Source organism: Antechinus flavipes, chromosome 3, assembly GCF_016432865.1.
Source record: "Antechinus flavipes isolate AdamAnt ecotype Samford, QLD, Australia chromosome 3, AdamAnt_v2, whole genome shotgun sequence".
Taxonomy (NCBI): domain Eukaryota; kingdom Metazoa; phylum Chordata; class Mammalia; order Dasyuromorphia; family Dasyuridae; genus Antechinus; species Antechinus flavipes.
In genome coordinates this window covers 506,723,546-506,740,626 of record NC_067400.1, presented here as the reverse complement: position 1 = coordinate 506,740,626, position 17,081 = coordinate 506,723,546, and the positions used below count along the sequence as shown (strand labels likewise).

General features: G+C 36.2%; 1 protein-coding gene across 1 annotated transcript in view; it reads right to left on the bottom strand.

Moving 5' to 3' along the window:
• Window positions 1–14,467: 14,467 nt before the first annotated feature.
• Window positions 14,468–17,081, bottom strand: part of POU2AF3 (POU class 2 homeobox associating factor 3) — a 12,481-nt gene continuing 9,867 nt past the window's right edge. Inside the window, exons 3-4 of the mRNA XM_051986950.1 lie at window positions 16,797–17,026; window positions 14,468–15,120 (exon numbers count right to left, since the gene is read on the bottom strand). Coding sequence (XP_051842910.1) covers window positions 14,740–15,120; window positions 16,797–17,026 — 611 coding nt within the window. The 3' untranslated portion in view covers window positions 14,468–14,739. The remainder of the gene's footprint in view (window positions 15,121–16,796; window positions 17,027–17,081) is intronic.

The following is a 17,081-nucleotide window of genomic DNA, read 5'->3' as shown; positions in this document are numbered from 1 at the left end:
GTACTTTGTCGGTTGTGCCATCTAGCTTGTCCAATTGAAAGAATAAACATAGACAAAGAATTATCCCTTTTTAGCAAATGATTTAATGATACTTAGAGAACCTAAGAAACTCAAATAAAATTTTTTATTTGAAAGTTAATAACAACAGCAAAGTTGCAGTATATGAAATAAATCTTCATGAATCATCAGTATTTCTGCATATTACCAACAAAACTTAGCAAGAAGAGATAAAAAGAGAAATTCCACTTAAAATAACTATAGAATGAATACCTACCAAGATATACACAGAGGCTATGTGAATACAGCTTATAAAATAATCTTTATGGTTTAAGATAGATCTAAATTGGAGAAACATGAAGTACCCATAACATAATAGCCAATATAATAAGAATGAAAGTGCTAAATAAGTTGAATTGCATAGTTATTACCACAACAATCAAAATGCCAGGGAATTACTTAATATATCTAGAAAAATAGTATCAAAATTCACCTGAAGAAACAAAAGATTAAGAATCTCAAGGGAAATAAAGAAAAGAATCAGGAAAGGAGTATGTCTAGCAAATGACAGATAAATTAAGAAGAATTTTTGCACAAATTCAATGCCATTAAGATTAGAAGGGAAACTGTTAATTGGAGGGAAATAGCTTTACAACAAAAATCATCTTTATGGTAATAAAAATAGATCTAAATAATTGGAGAAATATTAATTACCCATAACATAATAGCCAATATAATAAGAATGAAATTGAATATAATATATAATATATAATATATCTAGGAAAATAATATCAAAATTCACCTGAAGAAACAAAAGGTTAAGAAGTCTCAAGGGAAATAATGAAAAAAGCAGGAAAGGAGTGTGTTTGGCAAATGACAAATTAAGAAGAGATTTTGCACAAATTCTATGCCATTAAGACTAGAAGGGAAACTATTAATGGGGGGGGGGAACTTCACAACAAATTTTTCTGATAAAGGTCTCATTTCCAAGATATATTCAGATTTGTAAGAATGAGAGCCATTCCTCAATTGATAAATGGTTAAAGAATCTGACTAGGTAATTTTCAAAAGACAAAACCCAAGATTTCTATAATCACATTTAAATATTTCAAATCACTAATAATTAGAGAAGTGCAAATTAAGACCAAAAAAAAGGAAATGGCAAATATTGGAGGGCATGTAGGAAAACTAGACAGTTAATGCACTATTTATGGAGCTAGCCATTCTGAAAAGCATTTCAGTACCATGCGTCTTACTAAACTGCACATGCCCTTTGACCGAGCAGTGTTATTACTAGGCTAATCCCTTAGAGAGTTCAAAGAAAGAGGAAAAGTTTATATATATAAAACCACATACACACAATATAAATATTTACAGTAGCTCTTTTTGTAAGGGCAAAGAACTGAAGTGTGGGGGGATTCAATGAATTTGGTACTGGCTAAACATACTATATAAATGAAATGGAATATTATGTGCTGTAATAAATGAAGAAAGACAGGTTTCACAGAAATACGGGAAGAGGCCACATTTGAACTCAGATCTTCCTAATTCCAGACTTGGCACTCTACTGTGCCATCTACTACTCCAATATCTTTGCCAAGAAAGCCCTAAATGGGGTCATGAAGAGTTGGACATGGCTGATCAACAGATTGAAGGAAGAGTAAAATTTTAACAAACTAAAACAGGAGAAAGGTAAATAGGGAACTTGTATGGACCAAAATGTATTTGTGAGATAACACAGTGATTCTAATTTTCTTGATTAAATGGATGAAAAAGTTCACCTGTTTACATGCTCCCCAAATGGATTTTGGGAGCTAATGACTGATCCCTTGCTTCAGTGATGGTGAATGCACTGAGTATAGAAGAAATAGGAGAGTCTTGTTCTTGGGCAGTCAGACTTCCTCAAGTACTTACTGAGACTCTGGAAGCCTGGACAGGATGGAACAGATCTTCACAGAGCAGTCAGACTGTCTGAGAAAAGGATCTGGCTTATTGTACCTTTGATCCATCCTTAATCCCCAGAGAAATTCTGAAGGCAGAAACAAGACTTCAGTCTTTTCATTCTCTTATTTACAAAGCTTAGCTAAGGGTGCTTAGTGCTTTGCATTCAGCTCTTGAAAGAAGAGAAGTTTGAATGAGGTTGGTACACAGCCTTTGCTGCAGACTATCTTCTTTTCTTGGGAGAGCAGTTAGGGGGAGGATATTTACTTTTTATGTACTGAGAAGGCTGGCACAGCTTAGTTTGCAGAAAGACAGCTGGGTTTTGAGTGGAAGACTTAGGTTATAATACCAGAACAATCATTTACTATCTATAAGATGCTGGGTAAATCACCTTATCTCTCTGAATCACAGCTTCCTCATCCACATTATCTTGTTGATTGCAATTAATTAATAAGCATTTATTAAGTGCCTACCATATGGAGAGTGATTATTCAAGGAGCTGGCAATACAAAGACAAAAATCAATCTACTTCTGTCTCCAAGAAGTTTTCCAAAGTATCTTCCTACTAGAAATCTATGATCTTGCAACAGGTTAGTGATTTGAGAGGGGATTATAAACAATGAGTCAGGAAAAAAGCCTTGAGAGTACCATGGTATAGTGGGAAGAGGATTAGACTCTCCAAGATCTTACTCCATCACATTTTAAACAGCCCTGAAGTATGAATCTGAAAGTTTTTAACTATAAAGTCAGAATGATATTCTTTGACCTTCCTGCCTACCTGCTTCATTTCACAGGGTTGTTGAGAGGCTATTAAGTGCTTTGTTGACATTAAGAAAGTATATATGTCATGGTTTATATTCCATCAATACAGTCTTTTTGCTACCTACCACTACTAATTAAATTTGGAATAATTCTCTTCCATCTTTTATGTTGGGGGTAGGGAAAGATGGTAGTCATTTCCTATTTCTAGAATCATATCCAATCAAGGCTAACATATCACAAGTCCTGAAGATATTTTCTGACCCTTACATTCCAGTTCTGCTCCATTCAAAGAGAGATGCAGATTATGACTGTGTTCGTACTTGCTGAGAATAGTGAGAAATTGACCTGTTTCAGAAAAGAACCATGTATTTGCCATGTAGTTGAGATTTTATCATAAGAACAGTTTCTAAAATTGCACATATTGGGGTGATATGGAAAGGATATGTGAAAGAAGGGCAAACCTGTGTAAATAGAGGTCAAGGATGACATTCATTTAATCGATGGGAATGCTAAGGCCATCTAATATAGCTGTGCTTGAGGAAACAAAAGGAGATATAGTGGAGGGCATTGGATGAATTTTACTTTACCAAGTGATGGTTTGCAAACTCATTATCCTTCTATACTAAAGAGCTTTTGCAAAATAAAAAGAACACTAGAAGCTATGTAAAGAGTTAATTTAAGAATGTAAGATAGTCTTTTAAGAATATTTTATTTTTTTCCATTTATGTGTAAAAATTTGTTAAACATTCTTTTAGAATTTTTTTTGAGTTTCTTGTCTTTCTTTCTACTTCCCTTCTTCTACTCTTAGAGAAGGCAAGCAATTTGATATAAGTTATATATGTGCAGCCATGCAAAACACATTTTCATATTAGTCATGTTGTGAAAGAAAACGCAGACCAAAAAAATAAAAACCCACGAAAAAATAAAAAGTAAAAAAAAAAAAAAAAAAGCATGCTTCTATTTATATTCAGACTCTATAAATTCTTCCTCTGCAGGTGGACAGCATTTTCATCATGAGTCCTTTAGAATTGTATTTGATCATTGTTTTGCTTACTCATAGTTGATCATCATTATAATATTGCTGTTACTGTGTATGATGCTCTCCTAGTTCTGCTTACTTCATTTTGCATCCATTCATTTAAGTTTTTCCAGGTTTTTCTTAAATCATTCTGCTTATCATTTCTTATAGCATAGAAGTATTCTATCACAATCATATATCACAGCTCGTTCAACCATTCCCCAATTGATGGGCATTCTTTCAATTTACAATTCTTTGCCACCAAAAAAAGCTACCATGAATATTTTTAAGTCCTTTTTTTGATCAGTGAGATCTAGTAATGGAATTGTTAAGTCAAAGAGTACATACAGTTTTATAGCCATGAGGGCATAGTCATAAGGTGTTCTTAAACATTACTTTGAAGGAACTGTGAATACTTAGCATGGAGAAAAACAAGTTCAGGGAGAACTTTTAAAAAATATTTGAAGGACTACTTTGAAAAAGAGAACCAGGAACTAATAGCATTGATTTGAATTTGTAATGTGGGCTTATTGTCATGAAAATTTTTCTATCAGTATTATTCAAAACTTTAATGGATTGCCTTGGAAGGTAGAGGAATTCTCCTAATAGAAAGTCTTCAAGCAAAGGCTGGTTGTATGTTGTATAAAGAAAATTCTTTTACAGAAATGAATTGTATTAGATAGCCCACCAAGGTCTCTTTAAATATGAATCTTTATTATGTACAGCTTGCTTTTTTAGGAAGTATAAAATAGTTAATATGTAACTTACAAAGTTGTCCTGTTTAATCTGTTACCTTCTGAATGGCCTTCAGATCTCCTCTATGTATTAAAAAATTGTTTCAATGATGCATCTTTTTTTTTTTTGACATCATGCTAGTTCTTTTTTCTCACCAAATTAAAAAAAAAAAACAAGAAAAACACATTCCTTATAACAAATATGCATATTCAAGCAAAGCAAATTCACACATTTGAGAAATCCACATGTCTATTTGTGGCCAATCTGTGGCAAAGCATTCCGAGGTCCTATTAGTCTGATCAGCCACAATCAGACACACCAACTTGAGTCTAACATTGTAATGCCATTTTGGTCTTCGAGAATGAAGAACAACCACCAACTTTGCATCAGGCCCTGTGCTGCCCAGAAGGTAAGGGCAGAAGCTCATGGTGGATGTCAGCAGGCTGCTATATATGAGGACTGAAGATTTACACTGAATTGGTATAATGCTAATGTAATGAAAAAGGATGTTATCAGAGTAATATATGACCAGAAAAAAAAAAAAACAACAACCCTATTAATTGAAATCCAGGACCCATGTGCATAGCATTATAGCATTTACTTAAGTATGTATCATATCCTTCTACTGGATTGGCAGCTCCATCCAACCATTAATGTTAGGAACTATATATAGTTAGGAACTATATATGTATGTACACACATATATGTGTTTGTATATATCTCTATCTGTATAAAATCTATTTCTTTTTATAACTAGCACAGTCTGCACAGACTAGGAATTTAACAGTTTGCTAATGTCTTTAGTCATGTGGCTGAATCAGGGGAGGGCAAGATGGTCTAGGACCATTTCAGCATATGAGCACAGAACAAGGGTTAGGAATAAAATCAGCAATCATAAATGACAAGTATGGGGGGAAATGGGTTGAGGAATTATTCTTCCAAGATGACTTATATTTTGCTTCTTTATTCTGTACTGATCTCCCTGATCCAATAACTCATTTTCCTGCTTAACTCAACCCTTGAGGTTTCAGTCCTACAAAGGGTTCCTAGCACCAAGGTTTCCTGGCTTTTTTTTATGCTTCTCAGGAACTTTGATTTGGATCTCATTTTTCTCCTCAGGGGGAGATTGGCGCTCCCATATCCCAGTGATTGCCAAATCACCAGAAATGTTGAACAAGTATGCGAAAAATCCTACGAGATTTCTTCAAAGATATAACAACAAAGATAAGATTTTTCTATGATCCTCGGATGACTAATATCAAGTGAGACATGAAACATGGAGACTGGCTGTAATCACTAAATGTATTCATTATGTCATTACATAAGGTTGGACAAAGTCCAAATTAAAGAGGAACTATATTTGAAAAGGTCCTCCTGAGCTCTCTAGGGGCGTCACCATGCTGATTTTATGAAGCCTTAGAACTTGGCAAGCCTTCTAAATGAGATCCATAATCTCTATAAAGAGTTTGTCCTAATATCCACAAACTATCCATGGCAATGGGAGGACAAGAGTGAGTGAGTCACATTGAATGGACAGGCATGAATGGCTTGTGACATATCTTTGAAGGGAATATTCCTGTTGATAAGCTTGCAGATCTACTAGAGTATTAAAATATTGGTGTTCTAACCATTAGCCTATTAATAGATGCCAAAGGAAAACCAGGTTAAATAATGAAGAGATCCCAAGGATAGAGGCTTTCCTTCTCTTGTTAATGTATGTCCATTTCCACTAGGGCAGCCCTCCCCTAGGTGATGGTTGTTACTTTAAAGTAGAAAAACTGAGCCAGGTCTCTCATCTGTCTCAGTGAGTGAATGCCCTTTAATAGCCTTCAATGGTGGCCTATTATCCTACTTCAGGGTAGTATCCTTATTTTACTGGAGCTTCAGAGATCTCTGGTAGCTAATGGCATATCTCTCCTCTTTCTTCATATGACAAATCTCTTTTCCTTCCAGATTTAGAAAAAGATGAAGACGACTGATGAGAAGAAAACATTCATTGTTTGTTATTCTTCCAAGGCAATGGATTCAGACTTTGGGAAAGAATTCATGATAAAAAATACAGGAAAGTCAGGAATTTGGGATAAAAGCAGGCAGACTTTAATTTTAAACTCCCTCTCAAAGAAATCATAAAAGAGGGAAAAGGACCAACATGTGCGAAAATGTTTATAGCAGCTTTTTTTGAGGTAGCAAAGAATCAGAAAATGAGTAGAGGAAAATCCCTAATTAGGGAATGACTGAATAAGTTATGGTATGAAAGTAATGGAATATTGTTACTCTAAATAAAATGATGAACAGGCTGATTTTAGAAAGGCCTGGAAAGAGTTACATGAACTGATGCTGAGTGAAACAAGCAGTACCAGAAAAACATTGCACACAGCAATAGCAGGATTGTGTGATGATCAATAATGACAGACTTGATTCTTCTCAGAGATTCAGTAACCCAAAGCAAACCCAATACACTTTGGATGAGAAACACCATCTACATCCAGATAGAAAACTATGGAGACTGAATGTAAATCAACACATGCTATGTTCACTTTTTTCCCTTTTCTTCTGTTTTTTTTTTTCCTTTTGGTTTTTCCCTTTTGTTATGATTTTTCTCTCCCAACATGACTCATAAGGAAATATGTAAAAAAAGAATATATATGTATAACCAAAAAAAGTTTTTACATCTAACTGGGGAAAATAGAAATAAAACTAAAGAAATGCAAATTAAAGCAAAAAAAAATCTGAATTTTCCCAGAGTCTATTACCTACCTAGGTCTGCCTCCAGAGCTCAGCAACTGTTCTGCTCCTCTTTCTTGGAAGGATGCTCTGGAGTAGGGGGACATGGGCTTGTGAAGGGTGCTTTGTTGATTGTTAATTTCAGTTTGGTTTGAAGGAGCTGCAATTTTCCTGGGGCTCAGAAAGTCAAGGATTGTTCCATTTCTGCAGCAGGGATGAGGCAGGCAGAGACTTGATCTATTAAAAAGTCTGCCAAGAACCCAGGAAGAGGAGATGCTATGTTAATTAAGAGTGTGTTCTTTCCTGCCAGAAAGGTGAGTGCCTTTTTCCTCAAGCACAGACTCTGAGAAATCTTAATATTTGGCCCTGGTGTGTCCTGCAGACAATCTGATCCTTCTGGGAATATTTGCCTTAGTTACAGAACAATTTGCATTTTTATTCCGTTTTACAGTTACAAGGAACTTTTAGACACATTACTTGAGCATAGGATGGGGAATTAAAGACCCGGGTTTGAATCTTGACTTCTATTACCTGTGTGACAATTTGCGGCAGATTGTTTCACCTTTCTGGATGCTGGATATCTCATCGGTGAAATGAGATGGCTTGATTAGATGATCTCTAGGGTTCTTCTTTCCTTACCTTAATACCTTGATCTTATTTGATCTTGAGCTATTGTGCAATGCTGTGAGGTGACTAGTGCAAATAATATGAATATTTTATAGATAAGGAAACTGAAGCTTTGAACAGGATGAATAACTGGCTCTCAGGTGACATGACTAGAAAGAGAACATTGGAACCCAAATTTAGATTTCTTGTTTCCCAATTCACTGTTTTTCCCATAACCTCATCATCCTCCTATAGTAAAAGCCCTGGATTTGGGATCACCTTCCAGTTCTACCATTTATTATCATGATGACCTTGGGTCTCTCAAAATCTCATCTATGTGAGTGAGGGGATCATTCTAGATGACTTTCAAGGCCCCTTCCCACTTGAATAATGAATGACAATACAATAATGAAGACAAGCTGATTATATTGCATGATGAAAACTGGGCAAATGTAGACATTCCAAAGGTTTCTTAAACTATCTTCTGTTAAGAACCACCCCTAAGTGTGAAGGGGCAGGTCAATTCTCCAAAAGCCCCCACAGCTGTGAATCATAACTCCCCTGAAGGAATTGCAAATCAATCTTTACTGACACAGATGTTGCTTGTGGATTGGGAATGAAATAAATCAGAGGCAAGAAGGAAGAAGAGAGAGGTCAGAGAATGCACCTGCCTCTCCGTCTCCTTGTATCGTTATCATCCTCTCACATGAAGGGATGTATTCTGCTGGTCAGAATTAGATCCTCAACAGCCACTAGCAGGTGGCTCCCGTAACAACCTTCTTTGCAATACTCTAGATTTACTCATTATCTGGAAACTGAGACTCTTCACTACTAGATCCCTTGCCATGTGTACCTAGGTGACACAGTGATGGAGTGTTGGATTTGGAGTCAGAAAGAACTGATCTCAAATCTTGCCCAGATATTTAATTAGCTGTGTGATCCTGGGTAGTCACTTAACATTTCAAAATCTCAGTTTCCTCATCTGTAAAAATGGGGATAATAATAGCACATCTCTTGCAGAGTTGTTATAAGAACCCCCTGGAATAACACAAGTAAATCAGGTTGCAAATCACAAAGTTGTTTTTATTGCTTTTGTCTTCATTATAGTATTGTCATTGTTATGTGCTTTGACAGGGATGGAAAGCTGTTTGATCAATCCTTTTAAGAATAGAGTTCTCCTGCCTTTTAACACTTAGCAAATAAGTAAGTTAAAAAATGATAATAATAATAACAACTAGCATTTATGTAGTGCAATATTAATATTCCCCATTTTATAGATGGGAATACTGAGTTAGAATAAGGTTCAATGATTTGCTCAGGTTCACACAGATAGGTGTCTAAAGGCAAATTTGAAATCAGTTTTCTTTGCTCCAATAGCACTTGGATGGCACAGTGACTAGAATGCCAATCCTGGAATCAAGAAAATTCATCTTCCTGAATTCAAATCTGACCTCAGACACTTCCTAGCTGTGTGAGCCTGAGCAAGTCACTCTATCCTGTTTGCCTCAGTTTCCTCATCTGTAAGATGAGCTGAAGAAGGAATGGCAAATTGCTGTAGTATCTTTGCCAAGAAAATTTCAAATGGGGTCACGAAGAGTCAGACATGACTAAAAATGACTGAAGAGCAATAATAACATTTTGACTCCAGGTTCAGTCTTCTATCTATATTACCTGAAGATTGTTCCTACTTCTATAGATCTTAAAGAAATGGATATGCTGGGTAGCTCAAGGAACTTCTCACTTTAAGAGGCAGCTAGACTTTTTCAAATAGATTTATTTGTTGAGAAAGCAAGCTATGAAGTTCATGACCTATCTTGTGAATCAATCAAGGAGTTCCAGTGATGTTTGTTTAAATGGCACTTTAATGACCAAAAAAGTACCCAGAATATAAAAGCCCAGGGACAAAGGCAAACCATCAACGACCTTCCTATTTTAGGTATAGGGATGTGTCAATCATGTAGCAACACACCTGGAAGGAAAAAGTGAGGCAAATCTAAGTAAGGAAAAATATTGGGAGTGGAAATATAGCTACAATGGCTATGGAGGTTCATTGACCTTAAATCCTACCTCAGACATGTGCTACTTGTGCAATCTTGGACAAGTGATTTATCCTCTCCAGGCCTTGGATTTCTTAATCTGCAAAAGTATGGCCTGGGCTAGATGGTCGTTGAGATCTATGATTCCCCTATACCTTTTTTGGTGAGCATCCTTCTCCCTTTTTTTGGTGCTTCAATTGATAATAACAATCAGAGCATAGTTGAACAAAGCTATCTCTATGATTCCACTTATCAAGCAAACTTGTATTGTCTTTACATATTCATAAGAGTTGCTTCATTTCCTAAGGCTGTATATTTGTTTTAGTTAAGTATCATTATTGTTAAGTACTTAACAAATCAAAAAATGGAATCAAACTCTCAGGTGACCAAGGAGCAATGAAGAAATGTCTGGTGGGTCTGACTGGGCTGCTGTATTTAGAAAGTGAGAATTCCTATGCAAAAAAAGAGTGTAAAAAGATATCATCTAGGAAATGAATGCTCTGAAAAGGAGGCAGACCAGTCACATAGGAAGAGATAGAATGACAAGTACTTAGAGAATACCAAAAGATCCAAAAGAAGGCATCCCTTATGCTGGGTCAATTCTCTAAGGAGTTTTTATGAATAAAGGTGAGCAAATCTCAGGTTGCAATATGATCTGATGGAGGGATAGCTTAAATTATAGATTCACTGAAGTTGAATTTAGCCTTCTACTTATAACCTAGATTGTACATTGTAACCTGAACAATGGTAAATGAACAATCACATGGATTACGTTGTTAAGTTTCATTAGTAGTTTATATGCCTGCTACTATTCTATTCATTTTAACACTTGATTTTACTGGTCTGGGTCACCTCTTCATCAATATGAATTGCCATTCTAAATAGTGAGTACTTGGAATAGTAGTTTTCAAACTTTTTGGTCTTAAAACACTTTATATTCTTACAAATGATTGAGAACTCTTCCAAAGAACTTTTGTTTAAGCGAATGATGACTATCAATATTTAACATATTAGAAATTAAAGCATCTTAGTATTATTATGGAAAATACTTTAGATTTTGTAGACTTTCTGAAAGGATCTTCAGGATCCCCAGGAACCTCTAAATTATATTTTAAGAACTTATCATTTAGATGGTCTTCAAGAGTTGCAATAAATTGCTTAAAATTTTGAGCCTTTGAAACTTGACTTAAACTTTCTTTTCCAGATTAATTGCTCATTCCTCCCCTCAAATCACACTGCAATTCAGCCCAGTTAGCCTTCTCTTAGTTCTTCAGAAGCAGCACTTCATCTTCTGCTCCCATCTCCTTGTACTGGTGGTCTCCCACTCCTCTCTCTGCATCCAGAGAGAGGACTGTGGAGATTGAATGCAGATCAAAACATAGTATTTTCATCTTTTTATTGTCATTGTTTGTTTTTTTTTCCCAGTTTTTTTTCTTTTTGATCTTATTTTTCTTGTGCAGCATGATAAACATGGAAATATATATAGAAGAATGGCATATTGGATTGCTTGCTGTCTATGGGAAAGGAGTGGGGGGAAGGGAGAAAAATTTGGAACACAAGATTTTGCAAGAGTGAATGTTGAAAGCTATCTTTGCATGTATTTTGAAAATAAAAAGCTATTGTTTAAAAAAAAAAAAAAAAAAACAAAAGGAAGATGGGAGCTCAACTCAGGCCCTAGACACTAGCTATATGTCCCTAGGCAAGGATTAAAGAATGTACTCGCTTGTCTTAAATAATCAGTTTGGTTTAACATCCAATTGAAGCTCCACTTCCTTCTACACAGAGTTCTTCCTGCTGTCTTCAGCTGTTAATTCATTTCGCTCAAAATTACTTTTCATATTCAGAAGGAGTGATACAAGGATACTATCAAGATCTCTTTAAAGAACTTTGGAATTGATTGTGTGATAGAGGGGATACCGACTCAAGACCACCCAGCATAGTGTCCTTGAATCAAAGAAAGTGCTGTGCTCTAGGAGAGAAGCAGAATTGCAATAGCTTAAAAGAAATATGAGATATGCAAATTTGGAGACATTTCCACTATAAATACTTGTGTGGACTATTTATGTCCAACCTGTGACAGAGCTTTCTGAGCTCATATTGGTCTGTTCAGCCACAGTCAGACACAGTTGATCCCAACATAGTGAGGTCATTTTGGTCCTCTTCAAGAATGTACAACCATCAAGCATAGATGTACTTGTTGTCTTCCCTAGCTAGACCGTAAGCTAATTGAGGATAGGGCTGTTTTTTTTTTTTCCTTTTTTGTATTCTTATTTCCTAGCACAGTGCCTGGCACATAGTTAGAACTTAATATATGCTTACTGATTGGCTGGAAAAAAATCCATCAGCCTGAAGGTGAGCCTAACTCAGCTTACCTTGGCTAGTTTTAGAAGAGGTGCTATGGTGGGTGGTGCTGGGCTTGGAGGCAGGAAGATAGGAGTTCAATATTGATGGAATTGTGAACTGATCCAACCCTTCTGGAGAGCAATTTGAAATTATGCCCAAAGGACTATCAAACTGTAGCAGTGTCTCTATTGAGTCTGTATCCCAAAGAGATTATAAAAAAGAGAAAAGGACCCACATGTGCAAAAATACTTGTAGCAGCCCTTTTTAGTGGTGACAAGGAACTGAAAATTGAGTGGATGTCCATCAGTTGAGAAATGACTATAGTTATAGTTATAATATATGAATGTTATGGAATGTTATTGTTCTATAAGAAATGATCAGCAGGATGATTTCAGAGAGGACTGGAAAGACTTACATGAACTGATGCTGGGTGAAGTGAGTAGAACCAAGAAAACATTGTACACAGCAACAAGATTATGTGATGATCAACTCTGATGCTCTTGGCTCTTTTTCTGGTGATTCTGACTTGTGATGAAGAGAGAACGGTGGGGACTAAATGTGGATCACAGCATAGTATTTTTACCTTTTTGTTGTTTGCTTGTTTTATTTTTTCCTCATTTTTTTCCTTTTTGATCTGATTTTTCTTGTGCAGCATGATGAATGTGGAAATATGTATAGAAGAATTGCACGTGTTTAACATATATTGGATTACTTGCTATCTAGGGGAGGGGAGCAGGGAGGGAAGAAAGGGAGAAAAATTTGGAACACATGGTTTTGCAAGTGTGAATGTTGAAAACTCTTTGTGTGCATTTTGAAAATAAAAAGCTATTATTAAAAAAAGAAAAAAGATGGAAGTTCAAATCAGGTCTTAGCCACTGGTTATATATTCTTAGGCAAGGATTAAAGGAAATTATATTTGTAATGTGCTTAGAATCATTTCTGGCACATGGTAGTCACTAAAAGGTCTGTTTCCTTCGTCAGACAACAAACACATAGGCCATTCCTGAGAAGTGAATGCATAATTTTTTACTCTTTAATGAAAATTTACATACATTTAAATAATATTAGTAGAGACAGGTCTATTTTGGAGTACTGTTTTTATAGACCTTAAGTACATCCAAGACTTTTCATCTTGTTGGACCAGAGCTTGTCTTCTTCTTACCTGCTTCAGAAAATCAGGGTATTTTTCCACACTTAAAGATGCCTTAAAGAGGCATCAAAGTTGAGTGTGAAAGGATCCTGCTTCATTTTTTCCTCTAAATGAATATATGCTCACACAGACGCATTGTAAACTAAGGGAATTAAACGCTGGATTCTAGTGATTTTTTCATCCCATATTCCTGAGCATATTTTTGACCCTTCCTAAGCCTTAGTTCACTTGTCAATAAAATGGGTGAGATTAGTTACTCTGTCTACTCTTCTCATAGTTATTATAAAGGCCTAAGTAAGTTCATATATATATGAAAGTTTCTAAACCAAAAAGCCCTTGTTTTGAATGTAAGGAATCATCAGTAGTTAAAAGTAGGGCTGGATACTAATTCTCCATCTGCTGCTATCCTGATTTTCTCATTGGGAAGCATTAAGTTAAGTCAGTTCTGCGCTTCTTTAGCTTTAGTTTAGTATTCAATATTACTTGACTACTTCAAAGAGCTATATTGTTCATAGATGTGGCTACTCCCTCCATTAAGACTTAGCAAAGTTGTTGTTTTTCCCCTTTGTTTTTGAAGAGGACCAATGATCTCTGGAGTATGTCTTGACTTGAATGTGAACTGGATTTGAGTGTGGAGAGAGAAACAGTCTTGTATTCAGAAGATCTGGGTTCAAGTCTGTCTTTCACACATCACAAGTGTCTGACCTGAGCAAGTCTATTAACCTCATAGTGCCTTGGGCTTCTCTCAGATTCTGGTATAGATCAGTTGCCTATCTCACTAGGTGGGTAAACATCACATGGAGAGTTCCCCCTGATGATGAAATAATGGATAGATTCATAAAAATTACTGAATATTTTTCTACGTTGGTATGTAATTTCTTGAATTGTGGTCACCAACACAATCACCTCGCAATAGTGAATCTTTTGATGGCAAATCTCTCCAAAATTAGGTCAATGGAATCCTAAGAGGATAATTTGTCCCTGGCTTCATATATAAAATTTTACCAAACTTGGGCATATCTTTTAGGAACAAGGGTCAACTCTATGCCACAAGGACGCATCATAGGAGGGCTCCAGTACAGCTGGGAACCACTAATTCAGAAAGCAGCAAACATGTACCATTTAATAATAAAAAATTATTTATTAGTAAAAAAATGAAAATGTTATACAGGAGAGTAAAACAAATAAATGAAAGTTTTCTTTAAGGAATCTTAACTGTAAGTGTACAAGACAGAAGTGTCGCTATGGCAGGATTTAGAGGATTTATTATCAATGACTAAGTTAATGTCAGGATATTAAAAAAAAAACTGTAGTGAAGGTGTAAACTGAACTCTGTGATCTCCATTCCTAGATGGCATTTTTGAGGTGTCATCTAACTTGAGTAGCAAAATATACACGTATAATACTCCAAAGACATCCCATTCCCACTAACTGTAGCAGATGTCACAATCTGCTTCCCTTCTATAGAAATCATCGGCCACGGCTGTCGGCAGGGAATGGGAATAGTCTATGTAGTCTGTATCTGAATAGGAGAAATACTCTGATACTTTGATGGTTTCCAGGTGCTCTGTGTCCCATGATGTGCAGTAACAGACAGAGGAAGAAGAGGAAGAGGTGCAACAACCGTACTGGGGATGAGAGTGGAAATGATGGTATGAGTACTCTTCTGGGGGATACCCACAGTTCCTGGTGTCCAGGGAGGAAGGAGAGCTGTAAGTCACTGGAGCCAAGGATGGTTGCTGAGGTAGGGAATAACTGTACTCCAGAGGACTAGACAGAGTGGATGATTCAGAGGGTGAAGCTGGTGCCTGAAGAAATATAAGAGCCCAGGGAACAAAACAATTGTTAACTCAGCCAGTATGAATGAAATCAACTACTGTGCTTTATATAGCCTAGAAAACAAACCAACACACACAAAAAATCAGGGAAGGGGAGAGAAGGGATAAACATCCCCAAAATTATTTTCCTTATTAACTATTTACTTTCATTACATCATACTCTAAATTTATTTGTGCAACTCCTGACAAAGGATTGGTTTCCAGATAATTTTTGCTTCATTGGCTTCCTTTGTTATAACTGTGTTTCATATGACACTGTTCTTTAACCACAAACCCCCATCATGTTTCAGTTCACCTGCAGAATGAAATCTCAATTCTGCCAGAGAGCGAGTTGCATATATTGCTGATAGCTTTTTGGACATCACGGAACACTTGATGCATAGGGAGTGCCATTTCCCTGACCTGTCATCTTTCAAACTCCTAGGGGATGAGATGGCAGACAGGATGGCCCTCTGGTAGGTAGTATTAGCTCCTTCTCAGCAAATACTCAGAGAAGAACAAAAATTGCCAAGCACAGCTACCTGGCTCATCCAAAAATCTGATCCTCAGTGCTACAAAAAAAGGACATTCAGAAGTCTAACAGGCTTTCTGTAATATGTTATCAATGGCTTTCCAAAGTAGAAGGTAATAGATAACATATTTTTCCAGTTCCTGGAGAGAACACACAAATTTAATACTATTCAGTTGCTATTTCCCATACAATTCAAAATTTCAAGGTTACACATAGAGCTTCAAATTCCCATGGCTAATAACTTGGTTCCGATTTTTGAAGTAGAAACTGCTGCTGCTTTTTTTTTTTAACTGAAGAATGTTTCAAAAATGATCAAAAAGCCTGAGATATGGATTTCTGATCTTACTTTGAAGCCGATTATATTTACTGCCTGTCTGAATTCAGTTTTTTCATCTGTAAAGGATAGTTTGGAGTACATGACTTCTAAGGTATTCTCCAGCTCTTACCCTACGGTTCTATAATCCTTCAATCAGGTTATATATAATGAAACTTAAAACATTAGATATCCCATGAATCAGAGAAGCCCAACCAAAATCTCATCATTTCCAGAAAAACAAAAACAAAAAAAACTCCCATGAGAGTTGCCTAGCATCGTGTAGGTCTATAAAATGCTAGAATAAAGAGTAAAAATTTAGTAAATAAACATAAATTCCATGAATTTAATGATAAAAAATCAAGCAAAATGGCTATTCCATCATTAATGCAGACATACTAGATTTTAATTTCGAGGAAGTGTGAGAAAAGTATGAGCTCATCAGCCTGTGCTGGGTTTCCTAGGAACCAGTGTGCATAACACTGGTCTTCATTTAGTCAACATGTTATGGTTTACAGTTTAAAAAAACACAAAAGATTGCCTTAAATACTCATTTTAATGTCACCTCTCAATTTAGATACTAACTACACTGGGATGCAACCAGCTGGATTAGGTTTGAGAACCTAGCGATTATTTATGCATTCTAGATTCTAAAACCCAGGGTTTATGTGGCTGCTTCGACCTCCAATGGTTTTTAGATGGTTCTTTGCTAGTTTCTTCTGCTGATTTCCTTGTTGATAGTGTTAGCATGATTTCTCACTATTACTTTACTATTGAACAGACAGTATCAATCAAATGAAGGAAAGAATGGAGATAAATTACCAGGCTCTCATTAAAGCAGAAAGGGGTAGCCTGAAAGCTGTCCTGGAAACATGGTGGAACGCCCTGTGTGGAGCTCAGTGAATGGTCCAGGAGCGTCTCTGTTGGAAGGTAGGACTCAAAGACCTGGTCAAGGCAGCTGGGATTTTCTTCACAGGATACACAACTGGAAAACTGTCGAGGCTGAAAATAGTTGGGAGCAGGAGAAAGAGTCTCTGGCTCGAAATAGGGGGCTAGGAGAAAAGAAGAGACAGAGATTCAACATTTCAAGGTGGTTTTTGGAGGTTT